At 36.9% G+C, this 25,356-nt stretch overlaps 1 protein-coding gene across 2 annotated transcripts in view; it reads left to right on the forward strand.

The window, feature by feature from the left end:
* Window positions 1-1,764: 1,764 nt before the first annotated feature.
* The window catches only part of PPP1R12B (protein phosphatase 1 regulatory subunit 12B), a 323,111-nt gene continuing 299,519 nt past the window's right edge, over window positions 1,765-25,356 (forward strand). The window contains exon 1 of one of the 2 annotated variants that reach the window (XM_077157410.1): window positions 1,765-2,342. In XM_077157410.1, coding sequence (XP_077013525.1) covers window positions 1,878-2,342 — 465 coding nt within the window. In that variant the 5' untranslated portion in view covers window positions 1,765-1,877. The remainder of the gene's footprint in view (window positions 2,343-25,356) is intronic. The other variant, XM_077157411.1, reaches the window with a different exon arrangement.

Consider the following 25,356-nt stretch of genomic DNA (forward strand, 5'->3'; position numbering starts at 1 on the left):
GTTCAGTTAATAACGGTTTCTTGAAAAGGATTGGATTTCTACCTGGGTATTCGTTTCTGGCTGATTTAATATCAATATTTATTCTGTCCTTAAGAGTGAATTCTGTTTGAGAGCTTCTGGGCACTTTTTTTTTTTTTTTTTTTTTTGCATAGGCAGGCACCAGGAATCAAACCTGAGTCTCTGGCATGGCAGGCAGGAACTCTACCTGCTGAACTACCATGGCCCACCCTTCTGGGCGCTTTTAATTAACGGCAAGAGGCTGAGTTGTAATAGGAGGTGCCATGTTGACAAGTTATAAAGTAAATCTCATGAAGAATGTTTAATTGCAATAAATTATGCGGCATGACCAGTTGTAGAGTGACTGTGAACAAATCCATGCGGATAAGGAGAATGAGGCTATCTAAAGTATAATACATATATTATTAGTCCTTGATGATTTTTATGTAATTCACAGTTCACAAAGATGTTGTAAGGCTTAATTAGTATTTATGAAGAATTAAAGAATACCCAACTAAAGCATACTAAAGCATATTGTAGATAGACACAGTATTATTAAAGATGATATTTTGCATTTATATGTCACTTTTTATTTGAGGCTATCAATTCATTGATTCATTTATTTCCTCAGTGTATCATTCCCTGTTTACCTCAAGGGAAACTGAGACACAAGCAAATGTTCTCATGATGTAATAAAGTCAGGGAAGTGCTTACGCCTCCCTCTAGTTTCCTTTTACAATTCTAATTGTACAATAATTTTCAATGAAAGATTTCAAGCATACAGAAAAAAATTAAAGAAGCTAATAACTGTATATGTTCTCTTTCATAACGGATAACACATTTCATTATATTATGTCCAGGCCTAAGGCCCTGGGGTATATTGTGAGTTTTAAGTCATTGGGACAGACGCAGATTTTATAATCAAGTTCATGGTGAATATGAAAATGTCCTACCTCCTGTGTTAGGAGTTTAGTATTCTCCACAGTAACTTTCTGTAGATTTGAAAAAAATCATGATAGGCAATACATCCATTCCTTCTCCTGAGAATTTAAGATCTATGGATAGGGTAGAGGAGGAGGAGGGAGAAAGGAGTAAATTAATATTTTTTTTGTGTGATTTGATGTGTGTCAGGGATGGTACTGGACATCCTTGCATTTATTATCTTATTTGATCCACATTACTATCCTGTGAAATATTATCATACCTATTTTACACATAAGAAAACTGACTTGAAGTAATCAAGTAACTTGTCTATGTAAATGTGAATTCCAGGTTGTTTTGAATCCAAAGCTTATGTTCTTTTCACTATACTTAGATACACCTTTTTTTCAAGATGTTTTCTGGGCCTAGTATAAGTGTTACGATGACAGTGCTTACGTATAATATGTAATAGTGTATATATGTGTGTATCTTCTCCCTCTCCTCCTCCTCCATTCACATTTACATTTACTGTGATTCATACACTCCGGGTTTATTAACACACTATGTTAACAGAGTTCTTCATTTAGAAGCAGGACAAGAATTCGTGTCTTTCAAGTACTTTCGGTCTGTTTTCCCCACTACATAATAGGGACAACTGCTGCTCCTTTACCACTTAAAAGGAATGATGTGATAATCAGGGAGCTAAGGTTAGTATACATAAGAACTACAACTCCCCAAATGCCCAGCGGAAGAGGCTACCGTCGGTCCGGGAGTCGAGTCCAGCTTTAGGGCAAAGGTGACCTCGTTGCGTCCCGTGGCGACGTAGTGACAGGCCGGACTTGCCTTTCTTTCTGATGCGTCCAGGGATTTGTAGTTCCCTTAGGGCCACCGAGTGCCCTTAGGGCAGGCATCTTACTACAAGTCCCGTGACCACCGAAGGTCCGGGCAGCGCCTGCGTAATGAAGGTGAGGGAGATTACTGGCCGTGCTAGTGGCAGGAGGAGTAAAGATGGCGGCGCGAGGGTTTCCGCTTTCTGCTCCCGGCTAAAGCACTTTGAGGGAGGCGGCAACGGCAACAGGAGCAACAGCCTTCTAGTAGTGATCGTTTCAGCAGCAGCTTCTGAGGCCGGAGCAATGGCGGAGCTGGAGCACATTGGCGGTAAGCGGGCAGAGTCGGCGCGAATGCGGCGGGCTGAACAGCTTCGGCGCTGGCGGGGCTCGCTGACCGAGCAGGAGTCCGCGGAGCGGCGCGGCGCGGGGCGGCAGCCTCAGACTCGTCGCGGGAGCCCGAGGGTCCGCTTCGAGGATGGTGCTGTCTTCCTGGCCGCCTGCTCTAGCGGTGACACTGACGAGGTGAAAAAGCTTCTGGCAAGAGGCGCCGACATCAACACGGTCAACGTGGACGGCTTGACAGCCCTGCACCAGGTAACTCCCTTCTTGGTATTATAGGCGTCCAGTCTCCTACAGAAGAGCCTGTGACACCTACCAGCCACCCCCTGGAAAGGATTAGTGTCGGCGCCGAGCCCCCACACCCACAAACACCCCGCATGGATACTGGCCCCTTTGGGCTAGTCGGTTTTGTTCTTGGCCAGCTTTCTCCACAAATCAAGTTGTCTTTTCGACCTCAGAATCCCTACCTTAAGGAATAATGTCACCCAGCTGCCTGGGCAGTGTTTGTATTTCCCTCCACCTACTTATGTTGTCATGGTTACTGATGACTTAGTGCCTGGTGTTATCTCTGTAGATTAGTCATCTTCACTTCAGTCTGGTTGGTGTGTGTTCCTGTACACACCGTGCCACCAGATGCATGGTCAGTGTTATTTGTGAGATGCTCTTTCCGAAAATTCATTTTTTTTGTCTGTATGGCCCTTAAATTAATATCTCGGATAACTTAAATGGTAAATCCCTATACTGCGTTAAGGCAAGCACGCATCTGAAACCACACATCCCGTTTTGCTCATTTGTGGTACTTCAAAAACAGTTCGTGTCTTCTCCAGCATACAGCTCTTAAAACACCCCTAACCTCATTGTTATAGGAGTCTTATTTTCTTCCCAGCAGTGTTACTTCCCGAGAGAACCAACCTACGGAATCACTTGTATTTATTTGATACCTATGGAATAACCTTGCTGTTTCTCTTTTCTTAAAGCCCTCTATAGAAATCACATGTCCTACATATAGCCACTGTATATGGATTGTGGATGACCTGACAGTTTTGTGTTGGTAATACCAATACTTCTCTCTCCTTATGCAACAGTGTTCTGTGTATATTCTGACTGCCATAACTAACTCCACCCTCCCAAATAGAACTTCATCAGTTATTTTGGTTAGCCAAGAGCTGGGCACTCACTCTATATTTCTTAGTGTCTTCTTTTGCTGTCTGGGCAAAGTAAATGTGTTGACATGAAAATCCCCTTCTAATTAATAATTCAACTTCGTGTAAACTACATTCCTAAATATATTAGCTAATAGTTTAAGATTACTCCTTACCATGTTTGCAACCTTTCTCTTTCAGACGGTATAGCCTTGTCCTCTGTCCACCCTAGTTATATTCAATTTTTTTCTGCTAATAACAGTGCCCCACCTAAGGTAACAACCAACATTTGTATGGTGCTTTGCTGTTTAAACAACTATTTCCTAAGTCTTACCTGAAGTGAGTCTCAGCAGTGACCCTGGGAAGTAGGTAGGACAGGTGGTATTGTTAGTCCCATTTTACAGATGAGGAAACTGAAGCTCTGATAAATTGTTATTTGTGTAAGGTTAGAAAGGAGAGCAGTTGCATTTAGGTACATCCTTTTAAGATTTCAAGTCCAGAGTTTGACATTCCACTTAAGAAGCAGCAGAATAAAATATGATAGAAATGAAAAGAGCGACATTATTACTTTTAATTTCTGAACTCTTTGGGAAGATCAGTTCTTATTTTTTCAAATATTTGAGATGTGAAGGAGATTTAAATCTGAATTTTGGAAGAAATCATTTAATGGCTCATTGGAGGATAGAGAAATAGGGTCCATCTTTCTAGTCCGTATGTCCTGTTTTGAATAGCTATTCTATCAAAGCATGATTTTCTTGGTATAACTCGGTAACTTTGTTTCCTTTAAGGTGACTCTGTTAGTTGAGCCTGGGCCATACACATTTTTAAAAAGACCTGAGAAAAGCATCATCTTTAAGGTCGCTTATGATAAATCTCTTTCCCATAGCAGGTAACTACTGTTTGATCCCTTCTCCTGAGACTGACCTTCTTTGTGCCTTTTCTTCTTCACTACCACTCAAATTGTGAAGTGCAACTTCTCTCAGTTTATAAATTCTTTATATGCCATAACTTCTTGAAATAGAAGGAGGTGATAGCTAAGGAATTTCTTTTTTATATTAGCGAATGCAGTATAGGCAGTTCTCCCTCTCATTTGCACTCATGACAGTGAGCTGAATTGCAAACGTGGTAGCATTACTACACCAAATTATTTCAGCTAAAGGTTAAACTGCTCAAAGAATTAAGGTCAAATCTACTTTCTGTTGAGGAAACCATCTCTGTTTGAATCAAGACCAGCGGCCTTTATTGGCTCAGGAACTCTTTTACAGGTTAATTTCCACAGAGTTACAATATGTTTCTTCATGATCTGAAGAACTTTTAAGGTACATAAAAGATTATATTTAAAATGTAAGACTAGAGCAACCAGTCGCTGAACAAACTACTTTATGACAGATTCTCCTTCTGTCCTTCTATAAAATGGAGAGTGCTACAATTATTTGAATTATTTAAAGTATCCATTATACAAGCATGATATGAATCATGTGATATTAGCTTCTTTTCTTTTCTTTGTTTTGGCCATGGACGCCTGACCAACTGTCGATTATCATTTTATCATGTTGGAAGAGCCCCACCCCCCGGTTGATATGAGGGGGTGTTTTTTTCTTCTCCTTCTACAAGGTCACAGTAGACAATTTGTATTGCAGGTTGTGGTGCCTTGATGCTACTTTTGACTTAGAGACCTTTCTTTATTGGCAGCCTTTACTTAAACCACGAGGTGCTTGAGCCAAAGATAACAAGCTCCAGGGGGCCTATTAATAATACTTGAAATAGACTGGGATAAGAAATATCTCAAAGGTTAGACTGACTCTGATGAAAGCCTTGGAAACTGATGCAGACTAACTAAATTTGGATGAATGAATTAAGATTTGATGTATATGCCCTTAGTGTCCTAGAGTCTTCAAAGAAAAAAGACATCAATCTGATATACAGCCCTTAAAAGCACTTGTTTGCTCACAAAGGAATTCCCATTGCTTTTTTTTTTTTTTTGAGTACATGGTCTGGGAATCAAACCCAGGTCTCCCGCATGAAAAGCAAGCATTCTACCCCTAAACTACCAGTGCACCTCCCATTGCATTTACGTATCCATATTTTATAGTAGGAAGAAGTAACATGAGTAATTCTCTGTGGGATGGTTCTTTGAACAATTTCTTTTGTTTTCATTTATTTATTTATTTTTCAATTATTTATTTATTAGCACCCATCTTAGTATATTTAGATTTTGGACTATTGTAAGGGGGCAGGTGCTTGCTTTTGGGAAGGAGATTTTCTGGGATTCATTAAGATGAATTCCTGATTATTCATTCAGCATATATTATATTGGTGCTTCTCCCTATGCTGGGTGCTATGGGAGATACTGCTATCAATTTGCACAGATATTGCTTCTAGTCCAGATTGATCAATCTTCATTTGAAGAGATTCTTAGGATACTAGAATGATTCTATACTTGACTCAGAATTCATGTTGGCTTTGTAATTGTCTCCAAGTCCAAGTTTGGATCCTCAGAGTCACCTCAGACTAGAATTCTACTCATAGTAGACTCTGTCATTCTAGAGCTGCCTTAGTCTGACCCTTAGCTTGAAGAAGATTTAAACGTTCTACTTTCCTGAAAGAGAGGTGGAGGTAGAGACAGATGAGAGGAGGAGGAAAGGCAAAACAATTTATATTCAGAGTGAGATGGAAGTCATTATTCAGTCAAAGACTGAGATGACAATGTGTTTAATTCAATATAAAATATGTTATTGTGTGCCAACTTACATGGTAAAATAAAACTTGTATTCTTAACCCTTTATCTTTTATTCCAAGTTCATTACTTATTCCTCTAATAGGTCTATCTGTGAAGAGAGAGTTTGCCTTACTCTGTATATTGATAAATTCTCCTTAATTTGGGACCTAAGGCAGTAAGGGATTTAGAAAATCCTGTTGGCTTCTTCACTTTCGTGAGCTAGAGCAGTCATCCTGATTCAGTTTAGTAGTTTACCTCTTCAGATTGGTTAATAATGATGCATCAGACTATGTTGGGCACCTGGCTTCTTGCCTTAGGAGTATTACTACCAACTGTCCACACCAAAATGGACCTCATAGGCAGATTTGGAAATTGACTTATTTTTAAGATGTGGTAAGCTGTTTATAAGCGGGGAAGGGGAAGGGGCTTGGAGGTACAAATGCAAGTGACTTTTATTTGCTCCCTACTTGAATTTTTTCCCCATTCTTAAAGACCTGCTGAGTAGCTATGTACCACTATTTGGGTTTATAGAATCTTTTTCTATGTGAGTGTGCTGGTTTGAAATGATGTATGTACCCTAGAAAAGCCATGTTTTAATCTTAATCCCATTTTGTTAAAGTGGCTGTTTCTTCTAATCCCCATTCAGTATTGTATGTTTGAAAGTGTAGTTAGATCATCTCTCTGGAGATGTGGTTTAATCAAGAGTGGTTTTAAGCTGAATTAGCTGGAGGCATATGTCCATCCATTTGGGTGGGTCTTGATTAGTTTCTGAAGTCCTATAAAAGAAGAAACATTTGGAGAATAAGGGAGATTCAGAGAGAGCAGAATGACATAGCCACAAGAAGCAGAGTCCACCAGCAGCGACCTTTGGAGATGAAGAAGGAAAATGCCTCCCGGGGAGCTTCATGAAACAGGAAGCTAGGAGAGGAAGCTAGCAGATGATGCCATGTTCACCATGTACCCTTCCAGATGAGAGAGAAACCCTGACCATGTTCACCATGTGCCTTTCCAGATGAGAGAGAAACTGTGACTGTGTTTGCCATGTGCCTTTCCACTTGAGAGTGAAACCCTGAACTTTGTCAGCCTTCTTAAGCCAAGGTATCTTTCCCTGGATGCCTTAGATTGGACTTTTCTATAGACTTGTTTTAATTGAGACACCTTCTCGGCCTTAGAACTGTAAACTAGCAACTTTTTAAATTCCCCTTTTAAAAGCCATTCAGTTTTGATATATTGCATTCCAGCAGCTAGCAAACTAGAACACTGAGTATTTAAATATGAAAAAATAGGCAAGACATCAGTGTATCCAGTATGTGTAGATTAAGTACGATTCTGCTTAAGATAAACAGTTGGTAACTTAAAATTGTCATTTAAAAAGTATTTAAAAATTAAGGTGTATTTTATATACAGTAAACTTCATTCTTTTTAATGTAGAGTTTTGAAAATGTGTATGGTGGTGTAACCAGCACCACAGTCACGATACAGAATAGTATTGCTCCCAAAATGCCTTTGTGCCCCTTTGTAGTCAGTTTCTCCCCTTACTCACAGCTCATGGCAACCACTCATCAGTTTTCTTTCCCTCTATCCAGAATGCCATATAAATGGAATCATATAGTAGATAGCCTTAGGAATCTTTCTGCTTTCATTTATTGTAATGCATGTGAGATTGGCACATATTGTTATGTGTATCAGTAGTTCATTGCTTTTTATTACCAAATGTTATTCCAATGTATGGATATACCACAGTTTGTTAATCCATTTTGTTCCAGGTTTCTTTATATAAAGAAACTTTATAAGAAGCTACCAAACTGCTTTCCAGTGTGGCTCTGCCATTTTACATTCCAAGAAGCAATGTATGAATGTTCTGTTGCTTTTTGTCCTTACCAGTGCTGGTATTGTCTATTTCTTTTTCAAAATTTTTTGATCCATTTAAATAGTTGTGTAGTGGTAATTTAAAAATTATTGGAAATAATATTAGTAATAATAGCAGTGGTAGTTATGGTTGTAGTAGTAGTAATAATAGCTCACTTATATAATGGAAGCCATGCTTTGAATCGAGACTGGTTCTAAGTGCTTTTTATATATTAACTCATATGTAATAATGAAAACAACCTCACGGATAGGTACTTTTATTATTGCTGTATTTTATAGATGGGAAGCTGAGACCCTATCCAAGATCAGACAGTTAATAAGTGGCAGAGCTAGAATTTATTTAAGCCTAGGCAGTCTGACTGTAGAGTTCATGCTCTTAAATCTGTATTTTATTGCCTGTTACTAGGCTGTGCTGCCTCTCATTGTAGAAAAATTAGAAAATAATAGTATAAAGAAAAAATTGAAAATAACATGTAATCAGCATGTTCAGATAAACACCATTAAAATTTTAAGGTATTTCTTGCAGGATTTTATCTGAATGTACATTATATTGAGTATATGTGTAAGAATATATGAATATATGTTTACAAAGTTAGTAACATACACTGTTTCCTGATGTTTTCATTTAACTTTCCTTGAAATCATTTTCCTATAAAATATTATTTGAAAGTATAGTTTATGACAACTGAATAGTGTATCATTTTCATGATACATATTTATTTTTGTTGTTAGAGTTTTTATTAAATTCTTAATTCACAATGAATATTTAGATACCTAATGGTAGAGTGTAAGTCTGTGTTAAAGGTGTCCTGGTTTATTGATAGGTATATTTCTTCCCTTAAGGAGCTCACAGTTTGGTTTGGATAAATAAAAAAACATTACTTTTAGAGTATTAATGCAATGAAACACAGGTCAGGATGTACTCATAAGTGGAAGTACAGAAGAGGGAAGTCCAGGATGGTTAAAGCAGTGTGGGCAAAGAAATAGAAATGAGTGCAGTGTGTAGGCAGAGGACACTGGGGAGTCCTCGTGGATGTGGCTAGAGCGTTGGAGGTGGGAGTAGGATGATATCCTGGACTGCTTTGAACACTGAACATGAGGCTGGGAAGCTTGGTGGAGCCCTTTAGTAGAGAACTTTTGTGAATTTGAGGAGGCAAGTTACCCAACCAATTAAGTATTTTAGGAATATGAAATGGCAGTTGTATTTCAGAATGAAGGGAGGGACAGCGATGAAAGGACCCCCTGAGAAAATGGAGATGAGAAAAAAGTGTAATACAGTTCTAGCCTGTGAGTCTGAAAGAATTGTTTAATTCAGAATAGAAATAGGATTCAGTCCAACATTGGACTGAGGTGCTCTGAAGACGCCCAAGTAGACTATCCTATAGGTATCACTGTGATTTCTGGTTAGTCTGTATCTTCATATTTTAGATGAATTAGATGATTTTAAGGTTCTTTCAAATTCTAAAATTCTGTGAAATATAAGACTAGAATGCTTGGATTCAGCATTTTCAGACATGGATATCAGCAAACAAGTGAGAATTGAAGCAATGAGTGTGGACGAGAAGAGAAAATATAAAGAGAAGAGCATAAAACAGGGGCGATAGAAGAAATTGCAGATGTTCAGGTTAGAGCCTGTGCTGGTTTGAAATGATGTGTGTACTGTAGAAAAGCCATGTTTTAATCCTAATCCCTTTTTGTAAAGGCAGTCGTTTCTTCTAATCCCTATTCAGTATTGTATGTTTGAAACTGTAATTAGATTATCTCTGTGGAGATGTGACTCAAACAAGAGTGGTTGTTAAGCTGGATTAGGTGACGACTTGTCTCCACCCATTTGGGTGGGTCTTGATTAGTTTCTGGTGTCCTATGAAAGAGGAAACATTTTGGAGAATGAAGGAAATTCAGAAAGAGCAGAGAAGAACTACATAGTCACGAGAAGCAGAGAGAACCAGCCAGTGACCTTTGGAGATGAAGAAGGAAAACGCCTCCCGGGGATCTTCATGAAACAGGAAGCCAGGAGAGAAGGCTAGCAGATGATGCCGTGTTCGCCATATGCCCTTCCAGCTGAGAGAGGAACCCTGACTGTGTTTACCATGTGCCTTCTCCCTTTAGAGAGAAACCCTGAATTTCGTCAGCCTTCTTGAACCAAGTATCTTTCCCTGGATGGATGCCTTAGATTGGACATTTCTATAAACTTGTTTTAATTGGGACATTTTCTTGGCCTTAGAACTGTAGACTACCAATTTATTAAATTCCCCCTTTTTTATTAATTAAAAAAAAATTAACAAGACATTTAGATGTCATTCCATTCTACATATACAATCAGTAATTCTTAATATCATCACATAGTTGCATATTCAGCATTTCTTAGTACATTTGCATTGATTTAGAAAAAGAAATAAAGGGACAACAGAAAAAGAAATAAAATGATAGTAGAGAAAAAAAAGACTATACGTACCATACCCCTTACCCCTCGCTTTCATTTACCACTATTTCAAACTGAATTTATTTTAACATTTGTTCCCCCTATTATTTATTTTTATTCCATATGTTCTACCCTTCTGTTGATATAGTAGCTAAAAGGAGCATCAGACATAAGGTTTTCACATTCACAGAGTCTCATTGTGAAAGCTATATCATTGTTCAGTCGTCATTAAGAAACATGGCTACTGGAACACAGCTCTACATTTTCAGGCAATTCCCTCCAGCCTCTCCACTACATCTTGAACAACAAGGTGATATCTACTTAATGCATAAGAATAACCTCCAGGATAACCTCTCAACTCTGTTTGGAATCTCTCAGCCATTGACACTTTGTCTCATTTTACTCTTCCCCCTTTTGGTCGAAAAGGTTCTCTCAATCCCTTGATGTTAATTCTCAGCTCATTCTAGGGTTTTTCTCAGTCCTTTGATGCTGAGTCTCAGCTCATTCCAGGATCTTTGTCCCACATTGCCAGGATAAATTCCCCTTTTTAAAATCCATTCCGTTTCTGGTATATGCATTCTGGCAGCTAGCAAACTAGAACAGAGCCATAGAAGGCTGATTAAGGCCTTCTGCCCCATATACTTGTGTCCTGAACCATGGAACCTGTGAATATGTGACCGTACATGGTAAAAGAGACTTGGCAGACGTGATTTAGATAAGGATCTTGAGATGGGGAGATTATCATGGGTTATCCAGGTGGGGCCAGTGTAATCATGATTGTCTTTATAAGAAGGAGCAGGAGAGCAGAATCAGTAGGTGATGTGATAATGAAGCAAGAGATGGTAATGGTATGATGAAGAGATCATGAGCCAAGGAATGTAGGTGGCCTCTGGAAGCTATAAAAAGCAAGGAAACAGCTTCTCCCTTCATGGCCTCCAGAAATAACTAGCCCTGCCAAAAAACTTGAGTTTAGCTCAGTGACTGATTTCAGACTTCTGACTTTCAAAGAATTGTAAAATAGTATATTTGTGTAGTTTTAAGCTACCAAGTTTGTGGTGATTTGTTAAAATGGCAGTAGAAACTAATACAGAGGAGAAGCAAGAAAGCATGGTGATTATTGAGGCATTTCAAGGAACGAATGGCCAATAGTATAAAACGAAATTGAGGAGAAGGACTGAAAAAAAAAAACACTACTGGATATGGTTATTTATAACCGTTGAAAGAACAATTTCAATCGTGAGATGTTTTTTGAGAATTTACATGGAGATAATATGAATTTTTTTCCTATTAAAGTTAGTCTTTTTGTTGACTTCTTTATCATTTTTTTATTGTGGTGGAATATAGATAACATAGAATTTACCATATTAACCATTTAAAGTATACAATCAATGGTGTTAAGTATATTTACAGTGTTGTATGATCATCATTACACTTTATTCCCAGAAAATTTTAATTATTCAGAACCAAAACTCTGTATTCATTAAGCAGTATCTCCGCTTCCTTTCTCCCCCCAGCCTCTGTTACCCACTATTCTACTTTATGTCTATGAATTTGGCTATTTTAGATACCTCATATAATGGAATGAGGCAGTATTTGTATATTTTTGTGTTTGGCTCATTTCATTTATAATGTTTTCAAGATTCATGTTGTAGCATGTATCAAAACTTCATTCCTTTTTATGGCTTGCCATTGTATGGATATACATTTTGTCCATTCCTCTTTTGATGGACACTTGGAGTTGTTTCTACTTTTTGACTATTGTGAATAAAGCTGCTGTGACAACTGTGTACAGGTATCTGTTGGAGGTCCAGCTTTCACTTATTTGGGGTATATACCTATATATGGAATTGCTGGGTCATATAATAATTAATTCTGTATTTAACTTTTTGAGGAACTGTCCAGTTTTTTCTCACAGCAACTGCACCATTTTACATTCCACCAGCAGTACCAAAGGGTTTTAATTTCCCCACATCCTTACTGACACTGGCTATTTTCTGTTTTGTTTTGTTTTATAGTACCCAGCCTAGTGGATGTAAAGTGATATTTCTGTTTGACGTTTGAAAGAAAATAAACGTCAGATCTACTATCAGTATGATTGTGATTATAAATTAGGGCCCCAAACATTTGCTAAGACTCCTGAAAAACTGATTTCTGGCTAGTTCAAAGAGTTTCATTATTAATGGTATTAAACCTGATGATTAGAGACAGGAAGTTTATATCCTTATTGCTGATGGGCTGATAGGTTACTTTTGATTCTGTTACTCCCCAGTTCTGGCTTGACCTATTTCCCACTCATTAGCACTTTCATTGGAAGACCCCTTGCAGGTAGCTGTGATAGAGAGTAATATTACAGCTTCTTCTCCATTCATTCTTTCACATTCTTATATTGAATGTCTATTCTGTAACTGGCACTGTACTTGTTATTTGTTGCTTAGCAGTTGATGCATTTTAGAAATGGAATTGAATTTTGGAAAGTGTCTCCAGAATAGATGGTTCTTATTATCATTGCTACATAGTGATTTTCTATTCTAGTGGTATGGCTCTTTGGGATGGGTTGTGAAGAATCACTATTTGTCAGTATTTATATTGTTTTCATCCATGTTTATTATGGATGAAAATTGTCATATTTATACCTCTAAGTAAAGATGGTGAAAGATGAATGTTTGGAATCTTTAATAAATCTTTAATGGTTAAACATAAAAATAAATGCAGATGAAAGATTTTAACCCAGAATTTTATAGAGAATGAGTAAGTAAAACCTCATTTGTATTGCTAATTGAAAGTTTGTTCAGTCTGTTTTTGGTTGTGAATGTATTGGTTTTTTTTTTTCTTTCTGTTTTTGAAGTGTAGTTTAAAATAAATGTTCTGTAATCCTAGATCTTAGATTGTAACCAATTTGAGTAAATTTTGGGGGCTTGGATTTGTATCAGGGATATAGAGTTTATATTTCTTTCATGAGGTGAAGCAATAGGAAAACTGAAGTTTTGTTCTCAGTGTTGAAAATTGGTCTGCATATGTCTTCTATTGAAATGCTGAGCTTCATTGTGGCCATCTGCAAGAATGTAAAGATTATTTTGTACTTAATATGCATAAAAGCCTTAATACCATGACAATCTGTTGGAATTTTATTCTAAGGCAAATTTAGGAAAAAATTCTGTAATGCCATCATGCTCTAAATATCCATGGTATTTCTTGCATGAACTTTGGCTTTTACATATGAATTTTTGGTCTAGTGACCCATTTTTTAAATTTGTTTTCAAGTTTTTACTTTGGAATATTTCAAACATACTAAAGCACAGAGAATAATATAATGAGCTCTTAAAAGTTATTAATTAATGGCCAATTTTGTTTTATCTTAAGGTCCTTCTCTCCAATCCCAGTATAATGGATTAAGACAATCTCAGATATCACATCATTTCATTTGTAAATATTTCAGTGTTCATCTTTAAAAGATGTTTTTTTAAGCCCACAGTTCCATTATCACAGCTAAAAATTGAATGCTGCTTAATATAATAAAATATCTAATATTTCAAGTTTCCCTAATTAGTCATATATATATTTTTACAATTGGTTTATTCAAATCAGGATTCAAATTATGGTCTGCACTGGTTGATATATATTTTAAAACTCTCTAATCTTTGCTCTCATCCTCCTTACTTTTTACTCTACATCTTTTTTGTTGAAAAACCGGGTTGTTTGTACTGTAGTTTCCCACAGTCTGGATTTTGCTGCCTGCATGCTTCTGGTGTTTAACATGTTTCTTGGTCCCCTGTATTTCCTATAAACTGGTAATTGGTCAGAGATGTGATTCAGGTTCAAATTTTTCCCAAGAGTACATCATAGGTGGTGATGTGTGCTTCATCGGAAGGCACATCATGTCTAATTATATCTCTCTCTTTGTGATTTAGTGGCTACTGATGATCATGGCCTAACAATTTTGAAATGACAAGTCAGCCTTGACCATACCTAAATTCTGTGAATTAATTAATTCTTCTAGTTATCATCATATTTTTTTTGGTTGAGTTTCTAGTTGGGCTACAAATGGTCAGTTAAATAAACGTAAATCATAAAAATTGTAAATAAGATGGTTAACATAGGTGACCGTTGTTAGGCTTGACATGATGCTCATTTAGATTACTGCCCTTCATGTGTATAGATTTGTTAGTGATGGTGATAGTGGAGTAAACTTTCTCTGCTGTCTTTTCATATCTGTTCAGTTCACTCTTAGCTGAAGTTTCCCTTGTTTTGAAATATCGCCCAATATTCCAGGTCAGTAGTATAATTTTGTTGTCCCCCAAGACAGCCACCTGCCCTCGAGCTTCATTTTTTTTTTTTTGGCAGATTATATTGAGATATATTCACATACTATATATTCCATCTAAAGTGTACAATCAATATCTCACAGTATCATCACTTAGTTGCGTAGTCATCATCACATTCAATTTTAGAACATTTTCATTGCTTCAGAGAGAAAAATAATACATAGACACACAAAAAGAAAACCCCAAAACACCCCATATCCCTTATCTGCCCCCCACATTATTGACCCCTTAGTATTAGTGTGGTACATCTGTTAACTATTGATGAAAGAATATTAAGATATTATTGTTAACTATAGGCCATACCTTTAATAAGTAATTTTCCCCATATACCACTCTTTTTTTAATTGTAAAATATAAAATATACGAAAAAGCAATAAATTTTCAAGTACATTTTAACACGTAGTTATAGAACAGATTTAAAAGTTTGTATACCACTCTTTTATTAACTCTTTGTATAGGTATTATACCGATGTTGTGGCTCATGCAAAAACTTATTTGTATTTGTAGTGTTAATTGGTGGCATACTTGACTTTAAACAACCCTTTTCAACCAAATCCAGCTACAATATGACACTAATAATCCCAGTAATGAGCAAAATCCTTTCTATCCGTTCCCATACATTTAAATTCAACTTCATTAACAATTCTGTACGTATTAGGTAACTGCTCCTCCCTTTTCTAGCTTCTGTCTATCTCTAGGCACCCTATGTTCTATATTCTCTGAGTTTACATGTACTTGTCAGTTCTCTTTAGTGAAATCATACAATATCTGCCCTTCTGTGTCTGATTTATTTCACTCAGAATTATGTCCCTTCAGCTTTATTTTAAGAGAAAACTTCAAAGGAAAGAAAATTGAACAAATAAAGAGACAGGGTAACTTGGCTATACACGGGGAAGGGAAACTTTGGTCACGGCATCCTCCTTATAAGGGACAAGATAGGAAAGAAGTGTCCATTCAACCTAAATCAGTTTTAGGCAGCCAACTGTAAGCAAATGATGTGGTTGTCTTAGAAAATGGAAGTGACATTTGGAGCATTCATATGGAGATTGGGTTGGCTGGATTTTTGTTGTGCTCTTTGAGGCTGAGGAGAGATTTGTCTTTCTGATTGAATACAAATTCACTTGAGAGTATGGTTTTATGAACTGTGCTTTATTTATGTGGAAGCATTTCATAGGAGGCAGGTTTTTTTTTTTTCTGCATCTAGGCAACATTTTTGCAGGTTTCTTTTTTAGTTAGCTATTTTTATTTATTTATTTTTTTAGTTGGTTGGGGTACTTTATGAGATGTGAGTATAAAGTGCCAAGGCAGATTGTTTTGGGGTCCTGTGGAAGCAGCTGTTTTTAAATCACGTCTCTTGTATTGATTTTCCTCCCCATTTTTAGATTATTCCCTTTTGATAGTAAATAACATGAAAAATGAGGTTAAAAGAATGACTCACCTCATTGTGAATCACTAGGGGTAATGGAAATGAATTTGAAGGATGATCAAGGTACATTCTGCCTGTTGAGAATCATTTCACCTTTTGTAGAATAGAGACCCAAGTGAGAAATTCCATCCATTTGTGTCTAGATTTTACTGCTAGAAATCTAAATGCTTAGTAGAAGTTTAAAACAGGCAACATATCTGTGGATGACACCGGTTTTCAGATGAGAATGAAGATTAGTTTGCATTGCTTCACTCTGTCTATGCTATAGCCAGACAGGATCACCAAGACTCAAGGCTTTTATAGGGAAATAACTTGAAATATAATGAATTTTATTGTTTGTTGCTAAATTAGTCTCCAAGCTATTATAAAAAGGCTATTATCTATTTTTTTTTTAAATATCAAAAGAAGAGAATGTCCCTGTCCTGTATTTGTAATGTACTTCTGTGGTTTGAATTTGTAAAAATTTGAATGATCCTTAATCAGTTTTTTCCCCCAGATATTTATTGAATCCTTGCAATATGCCAGATCCTGGGGTAGATGCTTGAATACGAAGATGAATATGGTATAATCCTTGACTTCAGGAATTCTGCAGTCATTGGGCGACATAGTTTTAAAGATATAATCTGGTTCATATTTCTCCTCTTTAGTATTGAATCCATTTCCTATTATCCTGTGCTTAGCGAAAATGGAAAAAGGATATTGATCATCGTCTATATATTTGCCTTTGTATATATTAAGATAATCTAGTTCTTCTCAGCCTTCTCAAATTCAGGATAAACTCGTCCATCCCTTTAATTTAATTTAGATCAATTTCCAGATCATTAATTATTTTGATGTGGATTTCCAAGGTCTGCTCCCTTTGGGCTCACTGACTGAGTGATAAGAGTCAGTAATGCTTTTAGCTCTGGGGACCACCACTGTGGTGAAAGATTATCACAGGACATTTGAAAGTATAGAGCTTCAGGACTATCCATATATATTAGTTAGAGGATTTTCAAATTCCACATTATTGCAGAAAAAACCTTAGTTGACAACATCAGGTCCATCTTTGTCATTTTTATAAATGAGAAATATAAGGTCTAGAAAAAAACTAAAAGAATGCCAGAAGCATTAAACAGAAATAAAATATAATGGAATGTTCTGTCTAAAACACAAATGATAAAATTTCTGTTTGATCTGGGTCAAGATGGCGGCTTAACAACGTGCACATTTTAGTTCGTCCTCTAGAACAACTACTAAATAACCGAAAACAGTACAGAACAGCTCCCGGAGCCACAATAGTGACCGGACACACAGCGTACCCCAGTCTGGACCAGCTGGACCAGCTGCGCGCACCCCCCAGAACTGTGAGTTCCCAAACCTGTGGCGGCAAGCGCCCCTCCCCCACAGGCTGCTTCCCAGAGGGGAAAGGAAAGGACTTTACCAGCAGCAGGGACCGGGCACAATCAAACGCCAATTGTGGCATTAATTAACAAATTCTGACTACTAAAAATAGGCCCCCAACTCAGGTGAACCTGGTCAAAGCAGAGGCCGCTCATTTTTGCCCTGGCGCCAAGGGGGCAGAGCTGATGGAAAAAGGGGGAAAAAAAAGAAGGAAACAGAGGTTTTTGTGGCTGTGTATCTACAAAGGCTTGACTGCCTCTGGATACAGTGGCAGGACTTTTCAGGCTGCAACTGCCCCAGGCATAGGCAGAAGTGAGCTCTTTTGGGGGCTTGTCTGGAGGCTGTGTCTTCTCCAGGGGAGGGGTGAAGCCCAACCCAGGTGGAATCCCTCTCTCAAGGAATTCAGACACCAGGGCTTGGTAATTTGAAGCCATTAAAACCAGCCTACAACCTCTCCTCTCTCTCCACCATGCCCCCAGCAGGGAGTCTGTCAGAGTTAAAGGTACTGCATCATCTTATGCTGGTGGGACCTGCAGTCCGACAAGCACCACATACTGGGCAGGATAAGAAAAACAGAGTCCAGAGACTTCACAGGAAAGTCTTTCAACCTGCTAGGTCTCACTCTCAGGGAAAACCGACGCAGGTGACTCTTTCCTCCTGATAGGAGGCCAGTTTGGTCTGGGAAAATCTGGCTGGGGTATATAATATCTAAGTAGACCCTCCTAAGTGTGTGTGTGGGGGAAGGCACCACACAAGCAGGACAAGAAACAAGAAAACAAGAACTGAAAAATTCTCCTCTGTTAAACAAAACTTAAGCCAAAGGTCCAGATAAAGCTGAACGGAATGTCAAAGAACAGATAGACAACAAATTCATCCAGCAAGAAAACCCTAGATAAAAGAAGTGAAAGCAATCTCCAGAATAAACTAATTAAGGTAATTAAATGCCTAGATGCCAGCAAAAAATAACAAATCACAATAGGAAAATTGAAGATATGGCCCAGTCAAAGGAACAAACCAACAAGTCAAATGACATACAGGAGCTGAAACAATTCATTCAGAATGTATGAACAGACATGGAAAACCTCATCAAAAACCAAATGAATGAATTGAGGGAAGATATAAAGAAGGCAAAGAAAGAACAAAAAGAAGAAACTGAAAGTCTGAAAAAACAAATCACAGAACTTATGGGAATGAAAGACAGTAGAAGAGATGAAAAAAGCATTGGAGACCCACAATGGTAGATTTCAAGAGACAGAACATAGGATTTCTGGACTGGAGGACGGAACATCTGAAATCCGACAAGAAACAGAAACTATAGGGAAAAAAATGGAAAAATATGAGCAGGGATTCAGGGAATTGAAAGACAATATGAAGCGCACGAATATATGTGTTGTGGGTGTCCCAGAAGGAGAAGAGAAGGGAAAAGGAGGAGAAGAACTAATGGAGGAAATTATCACTGAAAATTTCTCAACTCTTATGAAAGACTTAAAATTACAGATCCAAGAAGTGCAGCATACCCCAAAGAGAACAGATCCAAATAGACATACTCCAAGACATTTAATAATCAGAATGTTAGAGGTGAAAGGAAAGAGAGGATCTTGAAAGCAGCAAGAGAAAAGCAATCCATCACATACAAGGGAAGCCCAATAAGACTATGTGCAGATCTCTCAGCAGAAACCATGGAGGCGAGAAGACAGTGGGATAATATATTTAAATTATTAAAAGAGGAAAACTGTCAACCAAGGATTCTATATCCAGCAAAATTGTCCTTCAAAAATGAGGGAGAAATTAAAACATTTTCACACAAAAAAATCACTGAGAGAATTTGTGACCAAGAAGAGACCAGCTCTGCAAGAAATACTGAAGGAAACACTAGAGACAGATACGAAGACAGAAGAGAGAGGTGTGGAGAAGAGTGTAGAAAGGAAGACGATGAGTAAAGGTAAAAAGAAGGAAAATTAGATATAACATATAAAATCCAGAAGGCAAAATAGTAGAAGAAAGTACTACCCATGCAGTAATAACACTGAATGTTAATGGATTAAACTCTCCAATCAAAAGACAAAGTCTGGCAGAATGGATTAAAAAACAGGACCCATCCATATGCTGTCTCTACTCAAAGGACACGAGGCCAAGGACACAAATGGACATTTGCACACCAATGTTTATAGCAGCATTATTAACAATTACCAAGAGATGGAAACAGCCAAAATGTCCATCAACAGAGAGTTGACTAAACAAACTGTGACATTTACATAAGATGGAATATTATGCAGCTTTAAAACAGAATAAAGTTATGAAGTATGTAACAACATGAATGGACCTTAAGGACATTATGCTGAGTGTGATTAGCCAGAAACAGAAGGACAAATACTGTATGGTCTCACTGATATGAACTGACATTATTGAATAAACTTGGAATATTTCCTTGGTAACAGAGACCATCAGGAGATAGAAATAGGGTAAGATGTTGGGTAATTGGAGCTGAAGGGATACAGATTGTGCAACAGGACTGAATATAAAAACTCAGAAATGGACAGCACAGTATTACCTAACTGTAACACAATTATGTTAAAACACTGAATGAAACTGCATATGAGAATGATAGAGGGAGGAGGGCTGGGGCATAAATGAAATCACAAAAAAAGACAGACGATAAAGATTGAGATGGTGTAATCTAGGAATGCCTAGAGTGTACAATGATAGTGACTAAATGTACAAATTTAAAAATGTTTTTGCATGAGGAAGAACAAAAGAATGTCATTACTGCAGTGTGCTGAAAATAGATGGTACTTAATATTTTAAAATTTCAACTAATGTGTGAGACTAAAGCAAAAAATGTTTATTTGGTACAAATCTATACTTTGACTAGTGCATCTCCTAATATAACTTATGTAGATAGTTGATTGAACACCTTAAGTACATGGAACTTTGTATAGGACATGAGATTTTGTTGGTTTGTCCAGTGATGCCCTGATGAATCCCAGAGTGATTTGATCAGTGAGTGGAAAAGTATTTGCAAAGTCCCCTTCGGGGAATGGTGAGAATGGGGGAAAACTCAACTTCCCCAAGTTGAATTCTTGATATTCTCACAAGCAGTGTGGACAACCAAAGGTATAGGCTGAGCCCCCAGTCTTGGGGTTTGTTCATATGAAACTTAACCCCACAAGGGATAGGTCAAGCCTACTTACAATTAAGCCTAAGAGTCACCCCCAAGAGAACCTCTTTTGTTGCTCAGATATGGCGTCTCTCTCTAGCCAACACAGCAAGCAGACTCACCACCCTCCCTCTGTCTACATGGGACATGACTACCAGGGGTGTGGATCTTCCTGGCAGCGTGGGACAGAAATCCCAGAATGAGCTGAGATTCAGCATCAAGGGATTGAGAAAAACTCTAGAATGAGCTGAGACTCAGCATCAAGGGATTGAGAAAACCTTCTCCACCAAAAGGGAGAAGAATGAAATGAGACAAAGTGTCAATGGCTGAGAGATTCCAAACTGAGTCGAGAGGTTATCCTGGAGGTTATTCTTATGCATTAAGTAGATATCACCTTGTTATCCAAGATGTAATGGAGAGGCTGGAGGGAACTGTCTGAAAATGTAGTTCCAGTAGCCATGTTTCTTGATGATGATTGTATAATGTATAGCTTTCACAGTGTGACTGTGTGATTGTGAAAACCTTGTGTCTGATGCTCCTTTTATCTACCTTGTGAACAGATGAGAGGAACATATGGAATAAAAATAAATAATAGGGGGAACAAATGTTAAAATAGATTTAGTTTGAAATGCTAGTGATCAATGAAAGGGATCAGTAAGGGGTATGGCCTGTAAAAAATTTTTTTATTTTCTGTTTGTTATATTTTTCTGTTGTTTTTTTATTTCTTTTTCTGAATTAATGCTAATGTTCTGGGAAATGATCATGATGATGAATATGCAACTATGTGATGATATTGTGAATTGCTGAGTGTATGTGTTGGGAATGTTTGTGTTTCTTGTATTTTTTTTAATTAATAAAAAATTAAAAAAATTTGTTTGATATTCTTTTCTGTGTATGAAAATGTGGTTGTTTATAAGATAAATTTTGAGGAAAAAGGAAAATGTTCTCTAAGTTTCTTTGAACAACTTTTGAAGAAGGATGGTATCTTACAGTTGTATTTTTTCTTTCGGAAAATTCAGTATATTTCTCTTTGGGATCAGACAGAGAAGCCCTATCCGTAAACCTATGAAGGAAAACCCCCCAAAACTTCAACATAATAGATACATCGTGGGATAATTATTTGCATTCCAAGAGAATATATAATAGAAACATCATGGGATTATTATTTACGTTCCAGGAGAATTAATCTAAGGAACTCCAAACTCTTAAGTATTGTTTTCACCTTTAACTTATTTCTATACTTACTGCTAAGAACATCACATTAAAACAAAATTACTTAAAAGAAAAACAGTTAATTTGTACATCTGCCAGCTTAACACATCAACTGTTTTTTTTTTAATTTGTCCTTTCCCGGGCCATGCTATTTTTTATAAATATTTTAACATAGTTAAGCTCATGATGTCTTGTAATAATAATAAGTACTGTTTATATTTACTAGAGTCCCCACCATATACAAAGAGTTACACTGTGCGTTATATTTGTTATCTTTACATCAGTAGCTCCTTCAAGGGAAACAGTATTAATCCATTTAATGATAAGGAAGTAGAATCAAAGAAGGTGGGTTATTTGTCCTAACCTAGCAAGATCTTACAGGTCATGCTGGTATTTGAACCCAGATCTGTCTAAGAAATTGCTAGTATTCTACTTAGGTTATGCTACTTTTCAAATCTCTATCTAGATTTTGTGTTATTTTAAGAAGACCTGTTATATACATACCATTTTGTAGAGAGAGATTTCTTTTGCCATTCTGTTGTTCCTTCAGTTTTTACCTTGTCAGAATTCTGTACCTACTCAGTGTGTGATAATACCTGAAGTGTTGCTCCCTTGCCTCTTTTATGTTATGGTATACACAGACAATGACATTATTTATATTCCTCTTTTACTTTTTTTGGGGGGGTTGGGGTGGAACGCATGGGTCAGGAATCTAACCTGGGTCTCCAGCATGGCAGCTGAGCATTCTACCACTGAACCACCTGTACACCCTAACGACATTATTTATATAGAACCCATGGTAAACTGGAGAAGATTTGGGGATTTGGTGTAAAAATTGATTGTATTTTCTTAATGTATCATGATAGGAAAACGTATTGCAAATCCCAGACTTTGACTAATTTTAGCATCAAAAATCTGTTAATAATAAACAAATAGACCAAAACAACAATAAATTAAGAAACTGAATTATGGTTTATTTAGGAATATCTAATGCCAAATGCATCAGTAATGATGTTGATGATCATGGTGATAGTCATGACAAATACGTATGTATTGTAGATAGAAAAATTAGAGCAAACTAAATGGAAAAACTATATTTTACAAGTGCATGTGAAACATAGACCTTCACTGATGTTAAACAGATGAAGAGTAAAATAAAAATATAGAGTCACTGCTGAAAGAAATTGAAGAAGACCTAATAATGGAAAGACATACCATGTTCATAGATTGGAAAACTTAATATTGTTAAAATGTCAGTTTTATCCAAGGCAGTAATTCAATGCAAATACTGTCAAAATTCCATCAGTACTTTTGTAGAAATTCTAAAATTCATATGGAACTACAAGGGGCCATGCATAGCCAAAACAATTTTGAAAAAGAAGAACAAAGTCGAAGGACTCACACTTCCTGATTTCAGATTGTGCTACACAGCTACCGTAATCAAAACAGTGTGCTACTGGCATAAAGATAGACGTAGATCAGGGGAACAAAATTGAAAGTCCAGAAATAAATCCATACATCTATAGCCAGCTGATTTGTTTTTCAATCTATTCAATTTATTTTAACCTTTGTTCCCCCTATTATTTCTTTATTTTATTTACCCATATGTTTTACTCATCTGTCCATACCATAGATAAAAGGAGCATCAAACACAAGGTTTTCACAATCACACAGTCACACTGAGAAAGCTGTATCATTATACAGTCATTTTCAAGAAACATGACTACTGGAACACAGCTGTACAATTCCAGGCATTCTAGCCACTTTAATACACAATAAACTAAAAAGAGGATATCTGTATAATGCATAAGAATAACCTCAGGGATAACCTCTTAACTCTGTTTGAAATCTCTCAGCCACTGTCATTTTATTTTGTCTCATTTCTCTCTTCCCCCTTCCAGTCGAGAAGATTTTCTCAATCCTTTGATGCTGAGTCCAGCGCATTCTAAGATTTGTGTCCCATGTTGGCAGGGAGGTTTATATTCCTGGGAGTCATGTCCTACATAGAGAGGGGGAGGGCAGTGAGTTAGCTTGCAGTCTTGGCTGCCATCTTGCTTAGGCCATATCTGAGCAACGAAAGAGGTTCTCTCGGGGTGACTGTTAGGCCTAATTTTAAGTAAGCTTAGCCTATCCTTTGTGGGGATAAGTTCCATAGGAACTACCCCAAGATTGAGGGCTCTAGCCAACTGATTTTTGGCAAGGGTACCAAGTACATGCAATGGGTAAAAACTAGTGTTTTCAACAAATGGTGTTGGAAAACTGATATCCACATGCAAAAGAATAATGTTGGACCCCTTCCTCACATCATATACAAAAACTAACTCAAAATAGATCAAGGATCTAAATATATGAGCTAAAGCTATTAAACTCTTAGAAGATAATAAGGGCAAAGCTTCATGACCTGAGTTTGGCAATGGATACTTAGATATGACACCAAAAACATGAGCCACACAAAAAAAGAAGTGATAAGTTCAATCTCATCAAAATTTAAAACCTTTGTACTTGAAAGGACACTGTCAAGAAAGTGAAAAGACAGTCTACAGAGTAGAAGAAAATAGTTGCAAATCATTTGTAAGATGGGTATAATATCTAGAATAAGTAAGGAACTTTTACAGTGCAACAACAAAGAGGCAACCCAATTAAAAAATGGGCAATGTACTGAAGTAGACATTTTCCACAGAAGATATACAAATGACCAGTAAGACTTGAAAAAATGCTCAACATCGCTAACCATTAGGAAAATGGAAATCAAACCCACAATGAGATACCACTTCATCATACGCTTAAGGATGGCTTTTATTTAAAAAAAAAAAAGGAAAATAAGTGTTGGAGAGGATACAGACAAATTGGAACTGTAGTGCATTTGTTGATGAAAATGTAAAATAGTGCTACTGCTGTGAATAGCAAAATGACGGTTCCTCAAAAAGTTAAATACAGAATTACCATATGCCCTAACAATTCCACTTCTAGATATTTACCCAAAGAAAGTGAAATGGGTTCACAGATACTTGTACACCAATGTTTGTAGCAGTTGTTCACAATAGCCAAAAGGAAGAAACAACCCAAATGTCCATCAACAAATGAATGGATAAAATATGGCGCGTACACACAATGAAATCTATTCAGCCATGAGAAAGAATGAAGTTCTGAAATATGTTGCAATGTGGAAGAACCTTGAAAACATTTTGATCAATAAAATAAGCAAAGCACATAAAGACAAATATTGTATGATGTCACTTACAAGAGATGTTGAGAAATAGCAAATCTACAGAGTAGAAAATAGATTAGTGGTTACTAAGGAATGGGGGCAAAGTGAAATCTATGTTTGTTGGATATGGAGTGTGTGTAAATAAAAAAAAATGAAATGAAATGATTCAATGGGAAGATCAAGAGAAGAGACTATTTTGTGGAGTTGATACAGTGTGCTCTGTGGCAGTGGAGGAGTCATACATGTTATTTTTATGTACAAAAATTACAGTTACTGAATTTCAGAAGTTTGTAAGAGGGAGTCATGCAAATTAATATAATTTTACCCATCTTAAATTTTTATTGGTTGCAGAAAATATTTTTAAATAACAATTAAAAAAATTGATTCAAAAGATCTTTGCATCAAAGTC

Source organism: Tamandua tetradactyla, chromosome 4, assembly GCF_023851605.1.
Source record: "Tamandua tetradactyla isolate mTamTet1 chromosome 4, mTamTet1.pri, whole genome shotgun sequence".
NCBI classification, from domain to species: domain Eukaryota; kingdom Metazoa; phylum Chordata; class Mammalia; order Pilosa; family Myrmecophagidae; genus Tamandua; species Tamandua tetradactyla.